This window comes from Amblyomma americanum, chromosome 4 (assembly GCF_052857255.1).
Source record: "Amblyomma americanum isolate KBUSLIRL-KWMA chromosome 4, ASM5285725v1, whole genome shotgun sequence".
Taxonomy (NCBI): domain Eukaryota; kingdom Metazoa; phylum Arthropoda; class Arachnida; order Ixodida; family Ixodidae; genus Amblyomma; species Amblyomma americanum.
The window spans coordinates 148,250,594-148,274,498 of NC_135500.1; the positions used below are offsets into that span (position 1 = coordinate 148,250,594).

Genomic DNA, 23,905 nt, shown 5'->3' on the forward strand with positions numbered 1-23,905 from the left:
TCCCATGTCTTTCCAATTAACCCTGTCCTTTGCCAGCTGCGGCCATCGTACCCCTGCAAACTTCTTAATCTATCTGCCCACCTAACTTCCTGCCGCCCCCTGCTACGCTTCCCTTCTCTTGGAATTCACTCCGTTACCCTTAAGGACCAGCGGTTATCCTGCCTCCGCATTACACTATGTCATTGCAATTTTAAATAGAAGAATTGGGCTTACATCTTTATTTTACCTTTGTACTTTAGCTTTGTTGTCCATCAGTCTCGCGTGTGTTGCTGCCACACTTAGAAAGAATTGAAGACAAGGGGAAATTCAGCAAACAACTTGAGAGAAAAGATAAATTTTTTTTCATTTGTCTAGCGATTGAATTCAGTAGATATGTGCGTGTAAGCATATATGTTTATGTTTTGTTTTTCTTTGCACAGGCACACCATTTTATATAATTCTCTATTCAGTTGCCAAGGCACACCTGGGATTTATTTATTTACAAGGTACTGCCAGCCTTAGGCAGGAGTGGGCAATGCGATAAAGACATGAACAAAATGAACAGTGAGGAAAAGCAATGCAGGAATGAAATTAAAATGTAACAATAAAAGCGTTACAGGAATAATTTAGCTCAAAACAGTTACAAAAAGTTGCCGCTGTAGCAGGTGATAAAGCATTCCTTGATGCGCATAAGTTGTTCACAACATTCCAGCAATATGCAGCAAAGAAAAAAAAAAAGAGTGAGAGGGAAGGAAAAAACAAGCATTAATATTAGGTCATGCATGCGAAACTTCTTTCCCCCTATTTCTGGAATTTTTGCAATAATGCTTAATAATGCTTACCATGTTCATCATGCGTTCAAGTGAGCCTTGCATTGCGTTTTCACTCAGCGCTTATTTTTTGTCAGCACTTGTCTCTTGTTCCATTGTTCTGCGCTGTTCCATCACAGATGAGTAACCAACATGCCCAAGCTGCTGTCCTGGCTGATATACCGGGTGTTAGCTTGTCTGCTCAGTTTTTGTATTGCTAATTTTCTCCTACTGAAAATAACATTCAGTTAGAGGGTAAGTGCAGTGTGCAGTTTTCTGCTGTTGCCATATTGTATGATTCAAGTCCTAAAATAAAAGATTACATCACTTGAACTGGTGTGAAAAGTTTATGTTGTTTTTGTTTAGCTGTTGATATTGCTGCGTTTCCTTTTGTGGTTACAGTGTAAGGACAGCTTGCTTGCATTTTTGTTGAGGAGTAGTACCATGTACCTTGTTAACAGTTTGCATTTCTTTCTTGTCACTTCCTGCCGTTTGTTGGTAAATGTGAGCGGCTTCATTTTTTTTTCTTTGAACCTTCAAATGCGTTATTTATTCTTTCTGTGTGTCTTTTCATACTGAAAAAAAAATTATATATTTTGGTGTGAAATGTAGTATCTTACTTGCCTGTTATTCTTCAGGGAATCATTTTTTTTTCAAACGAAGCCATTTCTGCTGAGCACGGCCAGTGTTACAATCAAGAAGATCATTTTTGGACCAGCTGATCAGAAATTAAAATTTCGATGCAGGAGAAATCCTAGAGGCCCGTGCACTGTGCGATGTCAGTGCATGTTAAAGAACCCCAGGTGATTGAAATTTCCAGAACTATGGCGTTCCTCATAGCCTGAGTGAGAAAGTAAATTTTTCCTGGTGCAGTGATCACTCTAAAAAAAAAAAAGTGACAGTGAAGCAGAGAGCAACAACCTTAGCTATGCTTTTATATTTTGCAAACACTTTCTTACAAATATGACTTGCAGCAGAGACATTTATCCGAATAGGTGGTCACCTTCACATTGATTTTGACTGTGCTTATTAACCAATCTGAGAGCGAACAAATGAGTGCGTTGCTGTTTTCCTGCAGATGTGGACATGTCCCGCGTCTCTGATGAAACCGATGTGCTCATCGTGGGTGGTGGGCCAGCGGGGATGTCGGCAGCCATTCGTCTGCGGCAGTTAGCCACAGAGGCGGGCAAGGATCTCAGGGTCTGCCTCGTGGAAAAGGCCTCGCAGATTGGTCAGTCCCTATTTCTTTGTGTATGTATTTGCATTCTCATGTTGTGTCTATGGTGCTGTCCATCTGAGGCAGCTTTCTAACAGGTGCATAGCTACAATTACCACCGATTTAAACTATGCAGCTACAAGGGAAAGCCGTGCAATCTGACTGAGCGAAGAAAAGTGTTTTCCTGTCCCCGAGACATCGATAGCCACATGACTGCACTTTGCCGGCTCTGCCTCGAGAAATTCCTCTATACACAATATGCTACGAAACGGGCTCATATTTTGGCTCTGATACCCCAAGAGACTTGAGGCACTCACCGACTGGCTGATGCGGTGGTAGCATCTGTGGCTGTCAGTTGCAATGAAAAGTGCAGCAGTACAGTTGTGTTCACAATTGCATAACTGCCTTTTTTTTTTAAAACTGAAAGCACCACACACTCAAAAAAGTGAAATTCATACTGATAACGTCTGTGTGAACATAAAATTTAGCTCATTAGCACGGAGAACCAAGTTTTGGGTTGTTGGTTTTGAGTGCAGATCTGCGGTGGCATTCAAGTTGCTTTAGTGCCATGAGTGATTGTTACAGAACTGATGTGCCTCCGGGGCTGTCAGTGCTATAGCTGCATCTGAATTTTTGGAGGACTAAACTGAGAATGTTTTGGCAACAATGCATGCCTCACCATCTTCATGGCAGGTCCATTGGCATTTTGTACAGCTGACCACTGCATCTGCTTCAGCTGCTTCAGTCAGTCAGTGAGCACTTCAAGGGATGAAAGTTAGAATGTGGGGTCCTAGTTTCTGATGGTTGTTTTAGCTTGCAAGCTACTGCATCATTGAATGTTGTTACAAAGTAGAGTTAATGAATGTCACTTGTTTACTTGACTTGATTTTATGCGTGAACTTGCCATGGAACCAGATACATTGCTTTGGTTTCTTACGGTTCAAGAAAATATATTTTTGTCAGCTTCTGAGGTTTCCTTAAAAGGGAAGGAAGGGATAGGAGGACCACTTTGATGCTGAAAACAACTTAAAATGGACTCCTGCAGGTGATCCAAGTGGAATCTCAACAAGAGTTGAAAGCACAAGGATAAATCCAAGCTTCCCACTAAGTCATTCTAAGTTACTATTAATAATCATATCTTACTGTGCTGTTAATTTTCTCATGTGTGTCTAAGGTTTGTGGTATGTCATGTTCAGCTGCTGTCAATTGTACATTATCTTCGTACGTTGTCACCTTCATGTATTGTGTTTATGTTTGGAGAATGATGATTCTTTTTCAAGAAACCTTTGTTTGATTTGTAATTTTAACTTTTAAAATGCTACATTTGTGTTAAGCTTAGCTATTTTTGTCTGCTTTAAGTAAAGGAAATGACAATGGTAACACTGCAAACACATAAGCTGTCATGCAGCCCTTGTTTGCTGTCTGGAAGGTCAGTCCTGACACTGTCATGCTGCTGATACATTGTACTAATTGTTTTGCTCGCGACATCAGTTGTTCTGTTCCTCTCTCTTTTCTAGCTTCCCACAGGCAGGCCATAAAATTTTTGCCAGCAGCCAAGTATAGTCCTCGCCTTTGGCAGCAAAATTTCCCTCAATAACATTTGCTCTTGTCCAGGTGTGGGTTTGATATTGTAGAGGAAGAGAGTCATGCTGGTGTTTTCTTTTTTCCTTTTATTTTTTACAAATTGCTGGTACATGACGTTTTGCACTCGTCATTTGTGTATGCATGACGGTTATGCATATGCATTTCAGCTGTGCACGCACTGGTTGCATACACATGACTGTATACATGTCAACAAATGTAGACTGCTTGTGGTTTGTCTGTCAAATGTGAGCCCTCTTTTCTGATTGGCTGCTTCTTTCCGTCGATGCAGGCGGCCACACCCTTTCCGGAGCCTGCATCGAGCCCGGCCCTCTCCAGGAACTGTTCCCTGACTGGAAGGAGAGAGGAGTAATGCTTCACTTACGTCTTTACATGACAGAGTTTGTTCCACCTTGCTTTGGACTTGAGTCTTTTAGTTTTGTCCATGCAATGTTCTTGGTACTAATGAAGCTGAAGAAGGTATGGCACAAGACAGAGTTGTCAGCAAAGGTTCTAAAAAAGTGGAAAATGAAAGTGGTGGTTCTAGGTCGAGAGTGGTGACCTGTGTGTGCACCCCGTCTGGGTCAGGTGCAAGTTTATTAGCGTGGTTAGCTGCTCATAGCATGGCACAGGAAAACTTGTGCATTCCTCTTTCTCTCAGTGGACCACTGTCTTGCTAGCACTATGAGTAATAGTAAAACTTCGCAGATCTTTACGGTTCCTTGCTGCCAAAAGCACTTGTTACCTATGATGAACTGTACTGGTTGATATGAAGTGAACAGGCCTTACTCTATAGAAGGCAACACACATTCATATGGTGGGTTGACATCAAGATTGCAAGTTTTGCTGGTGGATTTTGGGCTACTTGCTTCTAATCCATTGCAAAGATATGGTGTCATACCAGATCTACCACCCAGACTTGTTTTTTTTCTCCTGTAGAACACTAAATAGAAAAGTATGTTATCCAAATGGATTAGTGCAGTTTGCCTTCAGTGATTGTCACAAAGTTTAACTGCTCATGTATCGGCAAGCTGGGCATACTTTCAGCATTTGAGCTGACATACTAATTGCAGTTTTTCTGTAGCCTTATATTGTCTGCTTTGTTTTTGAAAATGGAACTGCACCCCTGTTCTTTGTCTCTTTTTGCAGGCTCCATTGCATACTCCCGTTAAGCATGATGAGTTTTATTACTTCACTGAGAAGTCCCAAATCAAAATTCCAGTGTTCAAAGGTCTGTGCAGTTTCTTTCTTTCAAGAGTGTTTTTTTTTTTAACTTTGAAAGAACACCAAAAATTAAGTAGTAACATCACATTTATTGCATAATACCAACTGTAGTGAGCAAAATTTGAAAATATAAGACTTTAAAGAGTCTAAAAACTGTCACTTTCACACGGCATATTACTGGATGGCTAAGGCCATAAAAATGCTTTGAAAACATCCTGCTTACTTGCACAGAGTTGTGCTGAGCATTTTGAGAAATGGAGAAGGTATTAAGAATACCATGCCAAAGCTTTTCAAGGAGTGACATAGCTTCTCCATGTTATATTTAGAGTACGTGCGATAAGAGTAATACATGCATTGAATGGGATTTCCATGCTTTTCAGTGACAGATGCAGATTGAGTGCCAGCACTGTTTGAAAATCAGAATTATAGAAATACATCTCGGTGTTGTGTTGTGGAATGTTCCTTTGGACCTGAATGTAAAGTTGAGAGGATGCTTTACTTTGGCTGCATGGGGCTTGCATAGGGATGATTGGCTTTTTTTTTTTTTGCCTGTGGAGCAAAAATGGTGAAGGAGTACAGACTCCAGGTTTTTTGTTGTATGCTCTTTCATCGTAATAATGTGCTAGATATTAGTAGTTAACATGATTTGCCGTGTGGGTAATCCACCAGGCCTAGTGGATAATTCGTTAAATTTCTTCACTCGTGCTGTTTCGGTTTTGGCTTCAGCGGCCATTTCGTTGTCATTCTGGCTCCCTGGACAGGCTGTTGCAAGGGTAGTAATGAATTAAAACCACAAAGCAGTGATTATGTCATGATTTTTTATGCTTCACTTGAATGGGGAACTAAACTTTTTTGTCATAACCACCATTCAGTTGCTAACAGTGGCATGATAGGAAAAATTCAAGTATGAATTATGTACTGGGCACCAGTCATTTCTGCATTTCGATCTATGTAAGGTAATATCTTATGGACCATACAAAAGACGAAAAGGCATGAACAAAAACTTGATACCCACACTCCATTAAAGCCATGCAGGCTCTTATTGATGCAGGTGCAAGCATGGGACTATAGTGTCACATAAAAAAGAAAGAGGCAGCCAATAAAGGCACTTGCAGTGATGGCACCTAGTGGCCTAAAATGCAGGTTTTGAGCTCTCTTCTTTGCTGTAGGAAAAGGTGCTTCAGGATAATCACACACACTGTAAAGTGTATGTGTGCTTCAAGTGCATAACTCCAATTGTCTTTCTCGCTACCAGATGCCGCCAGCATGCAACTGGCTTCAAGCTATGTAGTGTGTTTGGGAGATTATTGGTGTAGTGTTCGCTTCTGTAACGTGTACTCCTCATTCACCTTAACGGCCAAACGGATTGCCTTATGTACTGGGCTTTAGGTAAGACCACTGGATGCCAGCATGCAGTTCCTAATCATCGGCAACTTGTTCTCTCCTGTACGTCATAGGTCTGCCAATGTACAACCATGGAAATTACATAGTGAGGCTTGGAAACGTTGTGGCTTGGCTTGGCACCCAAGCTGAAGAGCTGGGTGTGGAGATTTACCCTGGATATGGTGCCAGTGAGGTATTGTCTGGCATTTCTTTCTCTCGAAATTTTGCTTTTTTATAAGGAATGTTTTATATCAGAGCACACATTTCTAGAGGTTGTTTGCATGAGGAATTGGACTTGCTGTTTTCTCCTGGACTGGAAACAGCACTGCAAGAGATGATCTTCATTATCAGCTTAGTAAAAAAAAAGTAAACAAAAACAACACGACTTCATGGTTTAAAAGTTAAAGTGAAGGCTTTTAAGATGTGCCTTTCGTCTAATCAAATAGGGGGTTATGTTGATGCACTGCACAGTTATACACTCTCTTTTTCAACCAACTCAAGCGTGCAGTGTACTTTTCTGTGATGCATTGCTGATGCTGTGCCCTTGCATTGTGCACTTCACCTGCAGGTGCTGTACCACGAGGACGGCAGTGTCAAAGGTGTGGCCACGAATGATGTGGGTGTAGCCAAGGATGGCTCACCAAAGGTATGCATTGTGCTCAGAAGAGGGTGCAGGCTTATGTTTGCATGAACATTCTTTTGAACGGTGTTGTCATACAGTGCATATCACGGGTTCCCAATAGTGCAGAGTTTCTGAAGCTTTGCTTATTTGCTCGGGTACTATACTGCTGTTTTTAGAAATTACTGAATGTATGCTGCATTTCAATGCGGGTAAAGTATTAAAGAATGCTAGAGCTGTAGCTCTGGTTTTGGTGTAAAAAGGGTTTGCGTGTTTAAGGAAAGCAGAATACGTCAAAGGGGTGTGAGCCAAATAAAGTGTGAATGCATTCAAACATGCATTTTTTTTTTCTCATAATGCTGGTGTGTAAGCCTGAGCTGGAACCATATTAAATGGTTTCAGCTCATTAAAAAATCACAATTGGAGGGGAGGAACCATAGGCTTTGGGCTGTGCTGAACCTTGTAGATGTGTATGCATTGAGTTTTGGAGCCTGTGCACAAGCATTTCGAAAAAGCTGTAATGCTTAGTTTTTTGTATGATGATGTCCTTTATGCATGTGTGTCTGATGTAGGGGCAGCATATTTGATGTCGACTAAGAAAAAAAAATTGCAAAGAACAGGCAGTACAGACAAAGCACCATGGAAAGAAGTATTTATAGAACAGATAGCTTTGAGCCTGGAATGGTTTATAGGGGCTGCCCGCGAGACTCAAAGAGCAAATATAACAGGGAAGAGGAAAACATGTAGCAAACCGAAAATTCAGGCTCACTGGACTGTTAAAGCTTTGCCAGAGATGACTTCGAGTAGTGCAACTGGACCAGTGGTTGATGGGATAGAGGTAGTGCTTAGGGTCGCTAAGTTGCATAGTAGCATGAGTTCCAGTGGGAGCATAGCACTGTCATCAGGTACAATACGGTTAAACATTTTTTAAATATATATTATATATATTTGTGGTTGACTCTAAGCCCGTGACTGGAGCACTTTTTTTCCCAAATTCTTCCTGGTACTGAGCCACCCAGTGCAAGGCGTTCCATGCTTAATCTGCTGTCAATGTCTGATTGTGGCATCCCCCCCCCCCCCGCTGTGATAAAACCCTGTGCAAAATAAACTTCCACAACACCTTTGTGCATCTTGGTTGCCAGTGTCTTGCGTGTGCATGCTGCACATGTTTGACCTTTATGTGGCTGGCATGCAGGAGCACTTTGAGCGAGGCATGGAGCTGCATGCGAAGTGCACCATCTTTGCCGAGGGCTGCCATGGGCACCTCGCCAAGCAGCTGTTCAAGCGCTTCGATCTGCGCAAGGAGTGCCAGCCACAGACGTACGGTCTCGGTCTAAAAGAGCTCTGGGAGGTGGACCCCGCCAAGCACCGGCCAGGCCTCGTCATGCACAGCATTGGCTGGCCACTTGTGAGTGCTGCATTGGCTGGTCTGGATTTGCCATGGGCTGTGCCATACACAAAGGATCACAACACACAAGAGGGGAACTGCCCATCGGTATGAGCTGTACCAGGAGGCCAGATAACTGCACATGAAAAGACTCGTGAGAGTCCTTGCCATATTTTTAAATAGAGGTGGAATTTTATACAGTAGAACCCCTCTATAGTAAAGTTACTCGGACCAGCAAAAATCTATACTATATCAGGGTCTTTACTACTATATCAGTTGTTGGGGATGGCATGGCTCTGAGGATGCTCTCTGGCTACTTCCTAAATACAAAGTGTTTGCTTATAAAAGAAACACTCAGAAATACCTTCCATCCTGCTCTTACTGAACTTTTATGTGTTGATTACGTTTTTTTTCAGTTATCACGTTTTCGATTTAATTTACGTCTTGTGGAAGTACTGCATTTTCATGAAAACACAGCTACGAATATAACACCAGTTTGATTCCATGTAAAAACCAAAGCATTGTGTCGTGAGCACAGCATCATTTTCCACATCCTCAGCATCATTTAAAAGGCATAGTTAAGGGAGGACATGGGTCTTAGAGCTTCTTTTTTTATTTACCGACCAAATTTGATGAAACTGCACAGACTTATTCAGTTTTTTCCGCTTATTTCGAATATGCAATTCTTTTATTTCTAGGCCAGTTAGTTCCTGAGATGTTAATGTATATCATGCCATTTCTCCTCAAACAATAAAAAAAAATGGGCCATCAGAAATGTAATTTTAATATGTGGGTGAATACTACAATGTGTGAGGAATGCAACGCTGCAAGCAGTATTCAAATTAAGCTAATGATATAGATTTAGCAGCCTAATGAACTTGGTGCTCGAACATGGTCATTGAAGTGGAAAAAAAAAGACAAGAAAATATAAAAATTAGAAAGGTGAAAATCAAAAATCTGTTCCCAGCGTTGCATGCCTTATGCTTCCAGCTGCACAATGCAAAAAGAATTGTAGCTATAGCTGCTCTAAGTGCCGAGATACACAAACTTCCAACTTGACACAAAATACAGTTTTGAGAAAATGGCAAAAAACAAGCAGAACAATATTTAAGAAACACATGTGACACAGTCGAGCGCTGCCTTGCTGCGAATGTTCGCTCTTTTCTTCCCTTCTCTACTCATCACTGCACTTTTACTAGCTTTTCTTTCTTGGCAACCTGTGCCGCGATGTCATCATTCAGCGGGAAGCACATCGCCACGGCCAGTTGCTGTTTACTATAGCCATTTGTTGTAAACAAATCTTTACTGTAAACAAAAAAAAATGTACAGTTGTCTATTGAAGGTGAAACGGGACCACGGTTTCACTTTAATATATCTGAGTGGCTTACACTGAGCATGGTAGTGTACTTCCAATTTCCAAGCCAGCTTTGTCGACTAACTGCAGGACTGGCAAACTACCTTACTTTGCTCCAACTTCGCTTGCCCCACCTTGTGTCGCTGGCTGAGGAAGCTTGGAATTCTGAGCTTAAGCAAGCGCGCCGAACACGTACTGAAGACATGTTGGTGTCAGTGTACTATGTAGCATGCCAATCCTCTGCAGTTCAAGGATTAATCAAATATGCTGCACTACCACAGCCGCGTGCAGCATGCTTTTGACGGTGCCATCGATTCAGTGTTATATATATATCGTTTAGCAGCACTTACCTTGCCAGTGGAGTTTTGCAACTAGGCATAGTTTCTTGAATTGGGTGGGATGCAAATCATGCACATATTCTGCATGCACAGACTACAGATACAGTCACAGTTATTTGTATGCACATGCATCAGAGAACATGAGGTAGCATACTGAGAGGGTCAACAGCCTGCCTACATTGCATGCTGACACGACAGCCTCTGACTGCTAGTGCATCAACAGGGTGAAAGTAACAAGGCATTAGTGCTGTGCTCTCAGAGGTTGGGTATGGGTAGTACATGCGACGGGCAGTCCTGTATTTTCTGCCCAGCTGAAGAAGGGTGCTAAGGCCCAGCCAATTCACAAGTGGCTCTTTTGATTGCAGCATAAGGACATTTATGGTGGGTCATTCATGTACCACCTGGATGAGGGTGCCCCCTTGGTGTCCATTGGCTTTGTGGTTGGCCTGGACTACCACAACCCCTACGTCAGCCCTTTCCGAGAGTTCCAGCGCTACAAGATGCACCCCTTCATCCGCAACATACTCGAAGGGGGCAAGCGTATTGGCTACGGCGCAAGGGCACTGAATGAAGGCGGCATTCAGGTATGGTGCCTCACGTATCTTAAGGGACGCTGACGGGAAATTTTGCAGCCAAGGTGTGCTTACAGTTAAATCACTACCCACCTGTTGATGCCTTCCCATGTATGTCATAGAGAGTTATATTGTTGAAAATATATTTCAACTTGTTAAAAAAGTTCCAAGAAAAGAGCTTAGTTGGACTGGTTGGTGCATGTTGGTGGAAATGACTGAACAGCACTAACAGACTGGACAGAAGAGAAGAACACAGACACATGTGCTGTGCTTGTGTTCTGCTCTTCTGTCCAGTCTGTTGGCGCTGTTCACTCGTTTCCATATTAAAGTTTGCCTGGCTAGCCAGTCTGAAAAGACAAGTACCATTGTGACAGCACACGTAAGCCTGGAAAGCGTGTTGATACAGTAGCTTACATGATGCACGTTGAGCAAAGAGAAAAAGACAGTAGATTGAAATGCGTGCACTGCACTGTGTGGAGAAATTATGGTGTTGGGGATTTGTGCAGACAAGTGGGCTTGTTCGCTCGGTGTTTTGAAACAAGCAGTGCAAGAGGAGTGGACAGAATAAAACAAAAATAAAGAACAGAGGAGGGAAGGTGGATCATTTTCTCTGCTTTGCTGTGTTCTTATGCTGCTTGCTGCAAGGGGCCTGTGGAGTTTGCATGGGTGTCAACTGTACGTGGGCACCTTCATGCGATCTTTATGTCAAGGAGGCCATGATTTTTGTACAATAAATGCAGTGCAAGCGTAATTGTGACTTCATTGTTTCCATTATAACATTGCACCAAACATGCCAGTGGAAATTTTAAGACTTAATTTAATCTTGCTTTCGTTTTAGAGCCTAGACAACCAATTCTTTAAGGTGGTAGATATGATATTGGAGAGCATCTTTTGAGCTTTTTGAAATAGTGTATTATTCCTTCTCTGTGCATGCTGATAAAAGGCAACTTATCATTCGCATACATTGAGAAAAGTTGATGGAGTGGATACTGCGACCTTCGTGGTGGTGTCTGATAGATGGGGTGCAGTTCAGAAAGAACAAGCTGTGTGTTCTTCACTATTATGAGGCTTGGATACATATTATTAGTTCGGACATGACAGTAAAGGTGACACATTTACAAGGTGCTGAATTGGGTTTTTCTTTTTTGAGATTATGAAGTTTTTGTTTTTAAGCTTATGAACAACTTCCGATGGCATGGTCGTACTTAGCAAAAGTGAGAGCCTGGAATTTTGCCCTTTTGCTTTACCCCAGGAATTTGTGGACGCTATATAGTACTAGGTTAGAAAGGTGCACTTTATTAGGGTGGGCATCTGCGAGACACTAGCTGCAGTAGCAGCCATGAAACTCTGAATTCAATACCACTTTCATGAAATGCCAAGCGCTCGCAGTGTGTATGTTTGTGTGTTTTGCTGCAGTCAGGAAGAAAATGAAACAGCATTATGTGCAGCCAGATACTTGCCATGGTGTGAAAATGTGAAGAATTAAAATTGGGCAAGGTTGATAGGCAGAGTTCTCAAGAGAAGCTAATGATTGCGAAGACCTGTGTAGGCCTTTCAGAATGTTGCCTTTCTGTTTCTGGGCAATTTGCCTTAATTCTTTTTTAATTCTTTCAAATGTTACCTATCATTTCCATTGAAAAAAACTTTTATTTCTCGATAAACACCCTCTGTAGGCCTAAGAAAGCTAACTAACTTGATCTTGTAAAAAGTTTTATGCAAACAGACACAGACCATGAGAAAGATGACACACACACACAAGTGCTTGTGTGTGTGTGTGCAGTCTTTCTTGTGGTCTGTGTCTGTCTGTGCTAAAACTTTTTTTAAGTTTGATGTGCACCAACTAACTCAAACAGAAGTTTTAATAATTATCTCGCTCTGTGGCACGAAACATTTGCTGCGTATTTTCCACAGAAGTGGGCACAGTTTTGTACAAAATGTCACAGTACTAGTTGAAAAACTGAAACATGCTTGCAATGTGTAAAAGGCATTGGAGAAGTTTCTGTCTGTGCCAAGCATGGCAACTTAGTAGACTAGTGCACTTGTTTTCATCTGTACAGCTCTCCTGCTTGTATCAAAAGGTTCCGGCTGAACTCGCTCATCAGGCCAGTTGTCTGTGTCATCGTGGGTTGTATTATTTCGGAGTCGGCATGCATTTTTTTTTTCTGTAGAAACATTACAACAGTATCCGGTGCTTGTAGTACAGTAAAACCTTGTTGATAACGTTTCTTTTTTTTAATTGCGGGAAACCACGCATTATCCGGGAACATGTATGATCCAAACCGCCTGACTGAGAAATGTAACCATTGAATATGGTAAAAAGACATTTATTGACAATTTCACTTTATAAAAATGTCGATTGGCATTTCTTGGCACAAGAGCTGAACAGATCCCATTCCAGAGCTCGCTGAATTCAGTCCGCATTCGCGATGTCTTTAGCGCGGAAGGAAATTCGTAACGCATCCGGTCCGTAGACGGCAATGACCCCTTTGCCCCTTTGCTTCCAAGTACTGTGGGAAAGCCACCGCGGCGGCCGATTGTCGCAGCGTTTCGGCTTTCTTAAGCTGCGTTTCTCAGACCCGGCCCGTCCGTATATAAGTGCATCGCATCGCTGTACGTGGAGGCTTCGCCGCCTTTCCCGTATACACCGCGTAGAACCCTCAGCGTTTCTCCTCTTCATATCGCGTCCCCGCAGAAACGGCCGTCGCGAATGCTAGCGCGCCGTTTTTATTTTTTTGTTCTTCGTGGTGGTGCTTCGCCTCGTTGCATCGAAGCATTGCAGAGAACCCACCTCGGCGGGTGACTGCCGCAAAAAACATGTCGCGTGCCCTCTCGATCGGCCCACTTGATGTTTGCACATGTGCGGTTAGTCAATAAACATATTATATGACCACAGTTTGTCGAAATTTCAAACGTAGTAGCCGGGAAATCGTGTTTTCCGGGAAGGTATTAACCGGGAAAAATATAGTGTAACTCTATGGGACATTTTTAATGTCCGCGATTTTAAGCGTACGAACCAGGAAATCGTGTGAACCGGGAACGTATCAACGAGGTTTTACTATTAGCATTTTCCTTTTGAAGCAACTACAGAAATGGCCAGACACTTGGAACATTAAGCAGAACATTCACAGGGTTTCCTTCACAGCTTTTGTGGTGCCAAAAAAGAGCATTTAGACTGCCTGTTGCTTTTTGCAGAACCGGCTTTTGGAAATCCTGGCTTTGCAGATGACTTTGTTGCGCATTGTTTCTTGACAAAAAATTTATCAGTCTGAAAGCGACGTAAAATTTAACTGCCTGACTGAGCTGAGCTTGGTGATTGGCTCCATTAGGTTGCATTGTTCATCTTTGAACGTATGCCAGGGGGGGGGAGTGGAGGTCATTTTATCCACACAAATATCTTTGCCTCATTCCCTGCTGCTGCACTTTCTTCCTAAAGCAATGCTTCATTCGCTTCTTCATTCGCACTTTGAAAGATGGGAGAGCTGCCATGGTTGGTTCAGCAGAGCATTGTCTTTATCAGAGTCTACGCAGGGTACCTATATTCCCCAAGAGATCTCCATTTTCTTGTTGGGTGATTCTTTGATCCCACTGCATAGCTTCTCCTTGCAAAACATTCAGCTAGGCAACACAGAAAAATTGCTGAGTGTAGTGAATTTGGTTCCATCTGGACATTCTGTACACATTTGTGACCTTATGCATATGCCAGTGCTAACAAAATGCCATTTGGCGCCTGAGAGTATGGCTTGTCGAGTAGTGCTCTGAGAAACGTGCAGTTTCACTTTTTAAAAGCTGCTGGAAATATGGAAATCATTGAATAAAAGGGAACAATGGCCATACCGCAGCGGTGGCCGAGTGGTTGAGCATCCGCCTCGCATGCGGGAGGTGTGGGGTTCGATCCCCAGTGCCGCCAGGTACCCACCGGCGATACAATGGGTACAAGCTTTCCCCTGGCCTAATGCTCGGCTTCATTAGGGTGAAATGCTTGGGAAATGGGTCTTTGACCCCACCTTGAGTAATGTAAAATACCTTGTGCCATGGCGCTCTTTGGCCATAGACACCCTTGCACCATAGAAATCCATAATCATCATAATCATCAAAAATAGCCCTTCTAACTGTTATTTTCAAAATTAACTGCTTCTGCAACTGGCAGATAAGTCATTATAATTCGCTCTTTGCTGGGTAACACAGGGAACACCTCAGTTTCAATAAAAAGAAACTTTTCTGGCCATACTCCCACTTTTAGAAAAAGTAGTAAGTGTACTCCATTATGCACGCAGTGAATGAAAGAGTAATTCTGAATTGTTGTACACTGAGATTCATTTGTGTCGTTCCTGAGGCAGTTTGTACAGTTCCATCCCAATACATTTGCAGAGCCTGCCAAAGCTGACATTCCCTGGTGGCTGCCTGGTTGGCTGCAGTCCGGGCTTCATGAATGTGCCGAAAGTGAAAGGCACCCACAATGCCATGCGCAGTGCCATGCTCGCAGCCGAGGCTGTGTTCGAGACACTGACCGGGGAGAGTGCTTCCTCAACTAAAGGTGAGGTCTTGGAAGCTTTGCCAGAAGCAGAAATGAAATATTCACAATGCCATGAGATTCGATGCAAACACATTTCCACTTCGTGAATTCTGTGGCACCAAGAACGAATTGTGTGTGGGTATTTCTGGTGCTATCATCATGTTGCAGAGACCATTTTAGCTACAATAACTGGTATGAATCTTTGTTGCCTGTGACCACTTATAGGTAACATAATTAACAGTGCTCTCATTAAAGTATAGATGCTATGGTTAAGGCCCCTGTTTTTCCACGATTCTGCAAAAAATGCGAATTTAAGCATTTTTTGTGGAATTGTGTTCTAGCAACCACATACTCTTGTTTGACGTTATTATTGCAGTGGTGCTCCAGCTGCTCCATTTGCACCATTCTGCTCCAAAAGCAGCAAATTCATGAATATTGCACCTTACCTGCGCTAAAAAGAAGACGCGGTCACGAGAAAACAACTATTCTTGGAACCATTCAGGCTTTCAGTTGGCAGCCTACTAAAATGTTTCCGCAGTTGGCAATCCAGGGTGCTGGTGGGCTGGCTTGTGGTATAATTTAGCAGCCAGTTCATTTATGCACATGGAGGAAGGAAAGAACTCGGGAAAGGCGGATTAGGTCACATTTTTTTTTAGCCAGCACTCCCCTGCTCTCCTCTTAATTGGCCGCCGTCTCAGCGCGCTTGCACATGTGCAGCAGGACTCGCAGTAGTCTTTGTGAAAGCACGTGACTTGCGGCGCAGTTTTTCATGTGCAGCTCGGATAGCGAGGGCCTTTCCCGAGTTTTCCTTCCTCCATGTTCGCTTATCATGTCGCTTGCATTAAACGGTTGCGTCATGTCGGTCAACCCTGAAGCGGGCTGAAGAAATCATATCTTCTGGGTTGAAGAATAAAAGCTTGGAGCAGGTCTAGCGAGGTCGAGCTTTGTTGGAACAAGGGAATTTCAGCCTTGCTGATTCAATTTGCGAACTATATATGGTATAGCAGCACACAATTTATTGCAGACACTGATTCTCTTTGTGTAATGCAGGAATTGTAACTCTTTGATGTTGCAGGTAAAGGCTGCACATTTCAGCACAAATACTGCAGAATCTGGCGAAAAATTAGCTGTGGTTTAACTACTGCTGAACCTGGTTAGAGAGTGAAAGCTGTAGTGTATCGCGCAAGTAGACGCGACTTGGTGTCTGTAATGTTGAATGCGTTCCGCACACTGGATAGGCTGCGCGCCCACCTTGCCACCCCGACAGGTGGCAGTTAAATTAATGGTTGATCACGAGAGGTTGGTCACCAGACGAACACTGCAGCCTATTGCTGCAGTGCCGCGGCCGCGTGTCTGCCACAACTTAGTGCTAATACATGCAGTCCACATCTCTCTCACCACCGCCATATACCTCAAAGGGGATTGAGGCATCCACTGACCCAGGGAGCCAGTTATGCGCCCTTCTTTTCCTTTAAAATCATCGGCGTCTAGAATGTGTTCAACGGAGTCCAGAATGTTGTCAACGCCAACGCCAATGAACGCCAGAAATAGAGGCGAGTGTTCGGTTTCGGCGGCGGGGTCGTCTAAGTGACATCATAGCTGTCGCGTGGTTTCTCCTGGGTTCAAGGTCAAACGCGCACATATGGAGCACATGGCAAAGAAGCTATGGTGGGGAGTAGTAAGGCTTTCACTTAAAAAAAAAAAAAAGCATGTTTTAAAGCATCCTTCAAGAGAGCACTTATCTGCACTCATGCATCTCGGGTTTACGATCTGCACGCTTATATTATGTCCTTATTGTAAATAGGCTGGTGCAGTGTCACTGATAGCAGACTTCAGTGATTCCACCTACAAGCATTACTGAGTAATGTCTTGTGCCCAGGGTTGGAGCCGACCAGCTACGAGCAAAAGATACGCAACAGCCCGATATGGAAGGAGTTGTACTCGGTACGGAACATCCGGCCCTCCTTCAACACGGCACTGGGTGTTTATGGCTCGGTCATCTATACGGGCCTCTTCTACTTTCTCGGGCGAGGCAAGGAACCCTGGACACTGTCCCACAAAGGTAAAAATGTTAATTGTAAATTGTGGGGTTCAGTGCCCCAAAGTGACGCATGTGAAATGGAGGACGCCATTGTGGAGGGCTCCAGATTAATTCAGACCACCTGAGGTTCTTTAACATGCACTGACATCGCATGCCACATGGGCGCTTTTGTATTCTCCACCATTCAAATATGGCGACTGCGGCCGAGATTGAATCAGGGGCCTTTAGATCTCTAGTCTCAGAGCCAAAGCCACTGATGCATAGCAGCAGGTGTCCCTGAAAGGTATTCGCACATGATGGCTAGTTGCAGAATTGTCTTCCATTTTATTTTTCTCTTTCTTTGTTTTCTCTTATTTGTGCAGCGTGATGTGGAGATTGCTTTAAATAGAAGTCACGCTGTTGTTGATTCAATTCGGGATTCTGGCACATTTTCCAATTGCATGTAATGAAAACCTGCATGCAACCAAAAATTGCTGACCTTTCTTAATTTCACTACATCCGGATTTAACTGTACTGAGTTTTTGCCCACCAGAGCTATTGGACACTTTGTATTGGTAGGCTCTGTGGCAGTTCAACAACCTGAAGCATTCTTGCATTTTGTTCCATTGTGGTTTAGAGTAGAGTCCGTAAACTTGGGCTGAACAGGAGAGGGTCATAGCTACTGAGACAATGTGATGGGCTATGCTGTGAAGCCCTTTTCACAGGTGCAGCATCAAAGCTTGCTTCTTGTGACCAAGTCCCTATGGTGTCACTTCTGGCAAATACACTTTGCCTCGTGAACTGCCAGTTAAGCAACCGTTCACAGGCAACCACCGTGCTGTTCCTCTGAATGCCGTGATGGACTGTGAACTTTTGCAACAGATGATACGTCTACTATTCCTGAACAACCAGAATTGGAGAGCAAGTCGTCTATGCTTATCTTTGCATTTATGTCATGCAACTTCAAAGCAGCTTTAGCTGTAAAATTTAATATGTCCGGATGCGTTCACCAGGGCCTTCATTTCTGGCTGCATTTGTTTTGACTCATAAAGGGGTGGTATCCAAGCTGTGCATTCATGGTTGAATAAAATAGGCAGAGTGAAGTAAAGTAAAGCCTCTTTGATATGTTCCCAGTTCATACGCTCAAAATCAAGGGCTGTGAAATTGTCCCATAGAGTTACACAATTTTTGTTCCGCTTAGTACATTTCCCGCTAGTACGATTTCCTGACTACTGCGTTCAAAATTTCAACAAATTCTGGTTGTATATCGTACGCTTAGCGACCAAATGCACATATGCAAACATGTGAGTGGGTCGAACCTGAGGGCACGCGGCATGAACTGGAATGAAAATCATCCGCCGTGGTGGCTTCTCTGCAGTTCCGTAATGCAATGGGTGAAGCATTAAAAAAAAAAATATATACTGCTTACATATCAACACGCTGTCTCCATGAGGACACCATGGAGGAAAAACAGGGGCTACATTGCAGTGCCTTATGGCACGGGGAAAAGCATATGAGCACCATAACAATGTGCTTATTTATGAGCGAGCCGGGTGTGAGGAACAAAGAGCTAGAACGCCGCGGTGGCTTCTTTTCTGTATTGGTGCTCTGGGCGAAGCATCCATAAACACGGAAGAGAGCCCGCTAACTTCTCCATTGCCGTTGACGAACCGGACATGTTGCAAAGTTCCTTCCTTGCCAAGGACAATGCTAATGCGGACTGAATTCTGCAACCACTAGAAAAGGAGCCGTTCAGAACTTGTGTCTAGGAATGCTGATTGAGATTTTTGTGGAGTGAAAATGTCGGTAAATGTCTTTGTACCTCCATCCAGCAGCTCCATTCTTCAAAACTGGATGTTTTGAATCGTACGTTTTTTTCTGATTTTTTCTTTTCACATAAAACAAACAAACACAGAACCGATGTTTTACTGTACTTGGCTACCTCACTTCAAGACGACTGTGTTCTGCTGCAAGTGTCATTAAGACCTTCCATGCATTTGCTCACAAGTGACATTGTGTTCTAATTCTAAATAGAGCTCACTCAGAGTACATTTCCCTCGCCGATCTGAGGTTTATAAGACGCCAAAAGTGAAAGGCGATATTGCAGACGGTGGGTTGTGCACTTTGAGATATTGCGACATAAACAGCCTTTGGTTGCATCAAACTTTCATGTTTTTCTTAACTACCCTGCAGTGTGAACGAATTTTTGTCTGCTTAAATTTATGCTGCTTGCAGGTGGAGATCACAGCAAACTAGAACCAGCCAAGAATTACCAACCCATTGAGTACCCGAAGCCAGACAATGTGGTGTCGTTCGACCTTCTCTCTTCCGTTGCCTTAACGGGCACCAACCATGAGGGAGACCAGCCACCCCATCTAACTCTTCTTGATGACAAGATTCCTGTTGATCGTAACTATGCTATTTTCGATGGACCAGAACAGCGATTTTGTCCCGCAGGCAAGTAGCACCTGTTGGCTGTGGCTGTAAATGTAACGAAACCTTGTGTCCTTCATTTCATGGTGTGTGGCAGTTCTCAAATCAAGGTTGAGGGACCCCTCAGGGTCCTTGTAGACTTCTTTCAGTCCTTGAAGCTCTTGCTTTTAATGATGCTGCTGCACCACTATCCTTGGGTGAGGTGTGGGAACTTATACAGACACTTGTGTGTATTAATTCATGTGAACTGAATCTCAGTATCTTGTTTGTGGACTTCATTACTTTAAGAGAAGTTTTTCAAATGTCCACCGTCGAGATATGGAGGAAGTTGAACTAGAAAGACAAACTTTTGCAGTGAAACTCTGGTTACAGATATAGTTGTGTAACCTTAACCCATCTTTTGTCATCATAATACCCTACCTTTCATCTTATTTCATGCTCATAAGTCGCCTTTATGGCTGTGGATTGCGGATGTGTACTATAGGCCAGCCCAATTTGTGTTGTGTGCAGCTGCAATAAAACTTAAATGGAAACCCTGAATGGTGGAAAGCGAACAGTTTAATTTGAGAAGCAAGTTTGGCCTCAAAACAGCTTCACACTAAGCTTGCACTAGAATGAAAACACCGTCTTTGGGTGGTGCACAATCTTTTGCCTTCTGCCTTTCAGGGAAAACAGGCATAATTTGTGTGTCATACCTAGAGGTTCTTGTTGAGCGTGTCCTCATTAGCCAGCTGCACCCTAATGCAGTAATTGAGCAGTGACACATAAAAGTGCTTGCATTTGAAACACAGCCAAGCAGTATACAGACGGTGGTTGTTAGAATTGCGCCAAGCTATATCGAGCCATGCGGGCACTGGTAATTATTAGTGCAGCATTGTGGGGTACATTCGTGGAAAGCTGTACGCAAGTGTGTGAGGGCTGAAGTGTCTGTGCATCATGGCTTTGATGTGGCATAAATATTAGGTGATTTACCTCCTCTAATAAGAGAACCGTGAAGCGATGTTAAGATCACATGGTCATAAGCTCAACTTCGCATCAGTTTTCTTTACTACTAAGCAGCGAAATACAGCAGAAGCTTGATGATGTGATCGCAGTTGAAGTGAATTTGTAAAATTCTGTGGCCGGAGTGCATGTATAATAATAATGTTTTAAAAACTTGCTTGTTCCACTATGGATGATACGAATATCAGTTGCACCCTTGAGCACTAGGTGCTGCCCCCGCATCGCCGACACCACAATTGGCAGTCGTGCGGTATGCACCGCGAGGAGTGAGCGGCGGCTCGCCGCTCGTACAGTCCCAGCCATAATAATGTAGAGCATGCTTCGGTGATCAAGCTCTTGTCATGCCTTACCTGACGAAAATCAGAAGTATTTTATACATCAGTTAGCACACGCCGCTGGTGCACTTGCGTATGACCCGAATAAACCATGATATCTTCTCTACGGAATACATAGGGAATAATAATAACAATAATAATTGCCTTTTTGGGGAAAGGAAATGGTGCAGTATCTGTCTCATATATTGTTGGACACCTGAACTGTGCAGTAAGGGAAGGGATAAAGGAGGGAGTGAAAGAAGAAAGGAAGAAAGAGGTGTCGTAGTGGAGGGCTCTGTAATAATTTCGACCACCTGGGGATCTTTAACTTGCACTGACATCGCACAGCACACGGGCGCCTTAGCGTTTTGCCTCCATAAAAACGCAGCCGCCGCGGTCGGGTTTAAACCTGGGAACTCCGGATCAGTAGCAGAGCGCCTTAACCACTGAGCCACCGCGGCGGGTGGTATACGTGGGAAAGTTTCAAAATCCAAGCATGCTCGATAATATTTTGGCCCCATCTGTACATTTTGGATGGCACAAATATTTTTCGCAACCTGGCGAGAGTCGTGTTATTGAAATTCTACTGTATTTGTGTTGATTCCATTGGCATTCCAACTTCATTTCCAGTTTTGGGTGGAGGCAGATCAAGGATGACGTAACATTTTCAGTTATCTGCGGAAAGAATCCATCAGGCCAACTGAGTTGGTAGTTAGAGTAAAGGGCACTCAAGAATGCGGCATTTCTCTGCATCAAAAAGCCGAGTTACAGTGAGCATGTTGCCATTTTTGAGCAAAACAGGAAAATTTATAGTAAAACCACGTTAAGTCGAAGTGATTGGGACTGCGAGAAATATTCGAATTAACCACATTTTTGAATTAACCGACCGCAGCAAAAAAATGGGACTTGGGCAAAAAATTTCGCTGCGGCAACACTATCTTTATTGCACAACCTTTGCGATTACCGTATATTGCCGCGTGAAAGTCGATCGGATATCCAGCTCGTAGCCCTTGCTGGCCAACAAGAAAGTTGACTCCAATATAAGTCATCACATACCCCTCCCCCCATATTTCGTTCCACTGCAGCATTTTGCTTTCTAGTTTCCGCAGGACGACATCATGGCATGCGCAACTGAAAGCAACGAACACGTGATGATGCACTGACAAAAATGGCAGTTTGAAGCCAGTGGAGATCAAAAACGAAAAGCGGCGTTCCACCCTGCCTTCACACTCGCATACGGCCCGATTGACTAGCAGCAAACCGAACTGCAAATGGTGCTGTAGTTTCGGACTCTTGTGGGACGCGCGCACTGTCGATAATCGAAATCGGAAGTTTGCCCTTGCGCTACCTAACGGTCGTTTGCGAAAGCGACTGCCAGCGCGAATGAACCCGGTAAACGGTGCAGTTCAAATTATCTTTACTGGAATCAATTTGCATAAGTATTGACTTTTTAATCGTGGAGCCCCCATGCGTCCTGCCAGGAATAGACACCGGCACGGGGCCCGTAGTACTACCTGCCGCTGACATGCACCGACGACACTGCTAGGGGCGGGAGGTGCGCCTCCGCTTGACGCTCCGCTGACCACGGCCGAGCTGGAGAGGAGCAGCGAGCGTGTGCACAGCTTCCTCCAGTCTGTCCGTACCTTGACAAAGCGCCAAGAGCAAGTTGCTTTGAAACCGGTCTCCACGGCTGCGTTGCAGTGAAGCATGCCTTCTCTGCAGGCGCGTGCTTCCGTGGTCTGCGAGCCTTACCAGATTGGTTTTTGTGCTGGGAGTATTGGGCTGGGCCGCTTCACAGATCACGCATTGGCATTACTGATTGGCATCGCTCTGCAGCAGAGCGCTGCCTCGCAGCTCCAGCGGGCCGTCGCTTCATGGTATTGCAGCGAAGTCGCACCCAAGCACTTTAAATTAACTGGGCTTCTGCACACCGCCATTTCGAATGATCCGGTCAGATTTCATTATAAGTCAACGGGACAGCAGAAACTCTTCGAATTATCAAGGTTTTATCGTATTGTTGGCTCTAAGATTAATTGTGGCAATCGCATGCAATTTGTCGAGGTTTTATCAAACTTTTACTGTAGATGCCATAAAATATGAAGTTTTTATTGAAGTGCCCTTTTTTTTTGTACATTATAGCCATGGTTGCCCCACTAAAGAAAAAAAAAATTGTTTTCTGCAGGTGTCTATGAATATGTGCCCAAGGAAAAGGGTGAAGGCGTGCGGTTGCAAATCAATGCCCAGAACTGCATACATTGCAAAACGTGCGACATCAAAGATCCAAGCCAGAACATCAACTGGGTCACACCTGAAAGTGGTGGTGGCCCTGCCTACTCAGGCATGTGAGAAGCCTACCTCAAGACCACTACCAGTACACGGGTGTACTCATTAGAAAAGTCAACAAGGGGACAATGGAAACCGGGCTAGGTGTATATTTGTGGCTAAAAAATTATACTGCATGGTGGTGTACAAATAAAGACACGTTATTTACATCAAAATGCTTCTGGTTCTTGGTAGTCCATTAAATGCTTCCGCCTTGATCGACGCACACTGCTCCACTTGTTCTGCATGTGTCCTGAACAAGAGCTGTACGAGAGGCCAACTCTCAGTCGTGGTCGGATCCTGAGCACTGACTGGTGTCTTCATCTAGAAATGGCCATGCTTGGACAAGCCTTGCATGGTACTTGGTTGATGTCGGCAGCCGACAGACCTGCAGTCTGTGTTGTGGCTGCATTTGGGCCACAGCACAGACGCGGCTCAGGAGAACTTTTGAACACTTGGTGCTAATCGAGGATGACAATTGCATGGCTCGAAGTTTCAGCACCAGCTTTGTGACGAACCATGCAAAGCAAGGGCACAAGTTTTGCACCGCACTGGATGCTCGTTGTGCAAGCTCTATCCCTTCACAGAGAAGTGCTTCGGTGACATTTTTTTCAAAGGGTTTGCAGAAGTTTTTCCACATGCAGCTAGCCACTGCTGGTGAACAACAGCTGAACGGCGCTAGCGAACTGTCGATGTCTGCGAGCAAGCTGAAAAGCCGAAGAATTGGAATGGTGACCTGCTCCTCGCCGACTTGGAGCAGAAGGTGAGAGAGCATGTTTGTCTGTTTCAACAGCGCAGAGCTCGCTTGTTCCGATGACGAGGCAAAGGAGTTCAGCAAG

At 43.9% G+C, this 23,905-nt stretch overlaps 1 protein-coding gene across 1 annotated transcript in view; it reads left to right on the forward strand.

The window, feature by feature from the left end:
* Window positions 1-23,242, forward strand: part of Etf-QO (electron transfer flavoprotein-ubiquinone oxidoreductase) — a 28,446-nt gene extending 5,204 nt beyond the window's left edge. Inside the window, exons 3-13 of the mRNA XM_077661953.1 lie at window positions 1,867-2,019; window positions 3,878-3,954; window positions 4,735-4,816; window positions 6,267-6,385; window positions 6,761-6,838; window positions 8,007-8,219; window positions 10,256-10,474; window positions 14,831-14,996; window positions 16,855-17,037; window positions 19,231-19,452; window positions 22,927-23,242. Coding sequence (XP_077518079.1) covers window positions 1,867-2,019; window positions 3,878-3,954; window positions 4,735-4,816; window positions 6,267-6,385; window positions 6,761-6,838; window positions 8,007-8,219; window positions 10,256-10,474; window positions 14,831-14,996; window positions 16,855-17,037; window positions 19,231-19,452; window positions 22,927-23,090 — 1,676 coding nt within the window. The 3' untranslated portion in view covers window positions 23,091-23,242. The remainder of the gene's footprint in view (window positions 1-1,866; window positions 2,020-3,877; window positions 3,955-4,734; window positions 4,817-6,266; window positions 6,386-6,760; window positions 6,839-8,006; window positions 8,220-10,255; window positions 10,475-14,830; window positions 14,997-16,854; window positions 17,038-19,230; window positions 19,453-22,926) is intronic.
* Window positions 23,243-23,905: the final 663 nt, after the last annotated feature.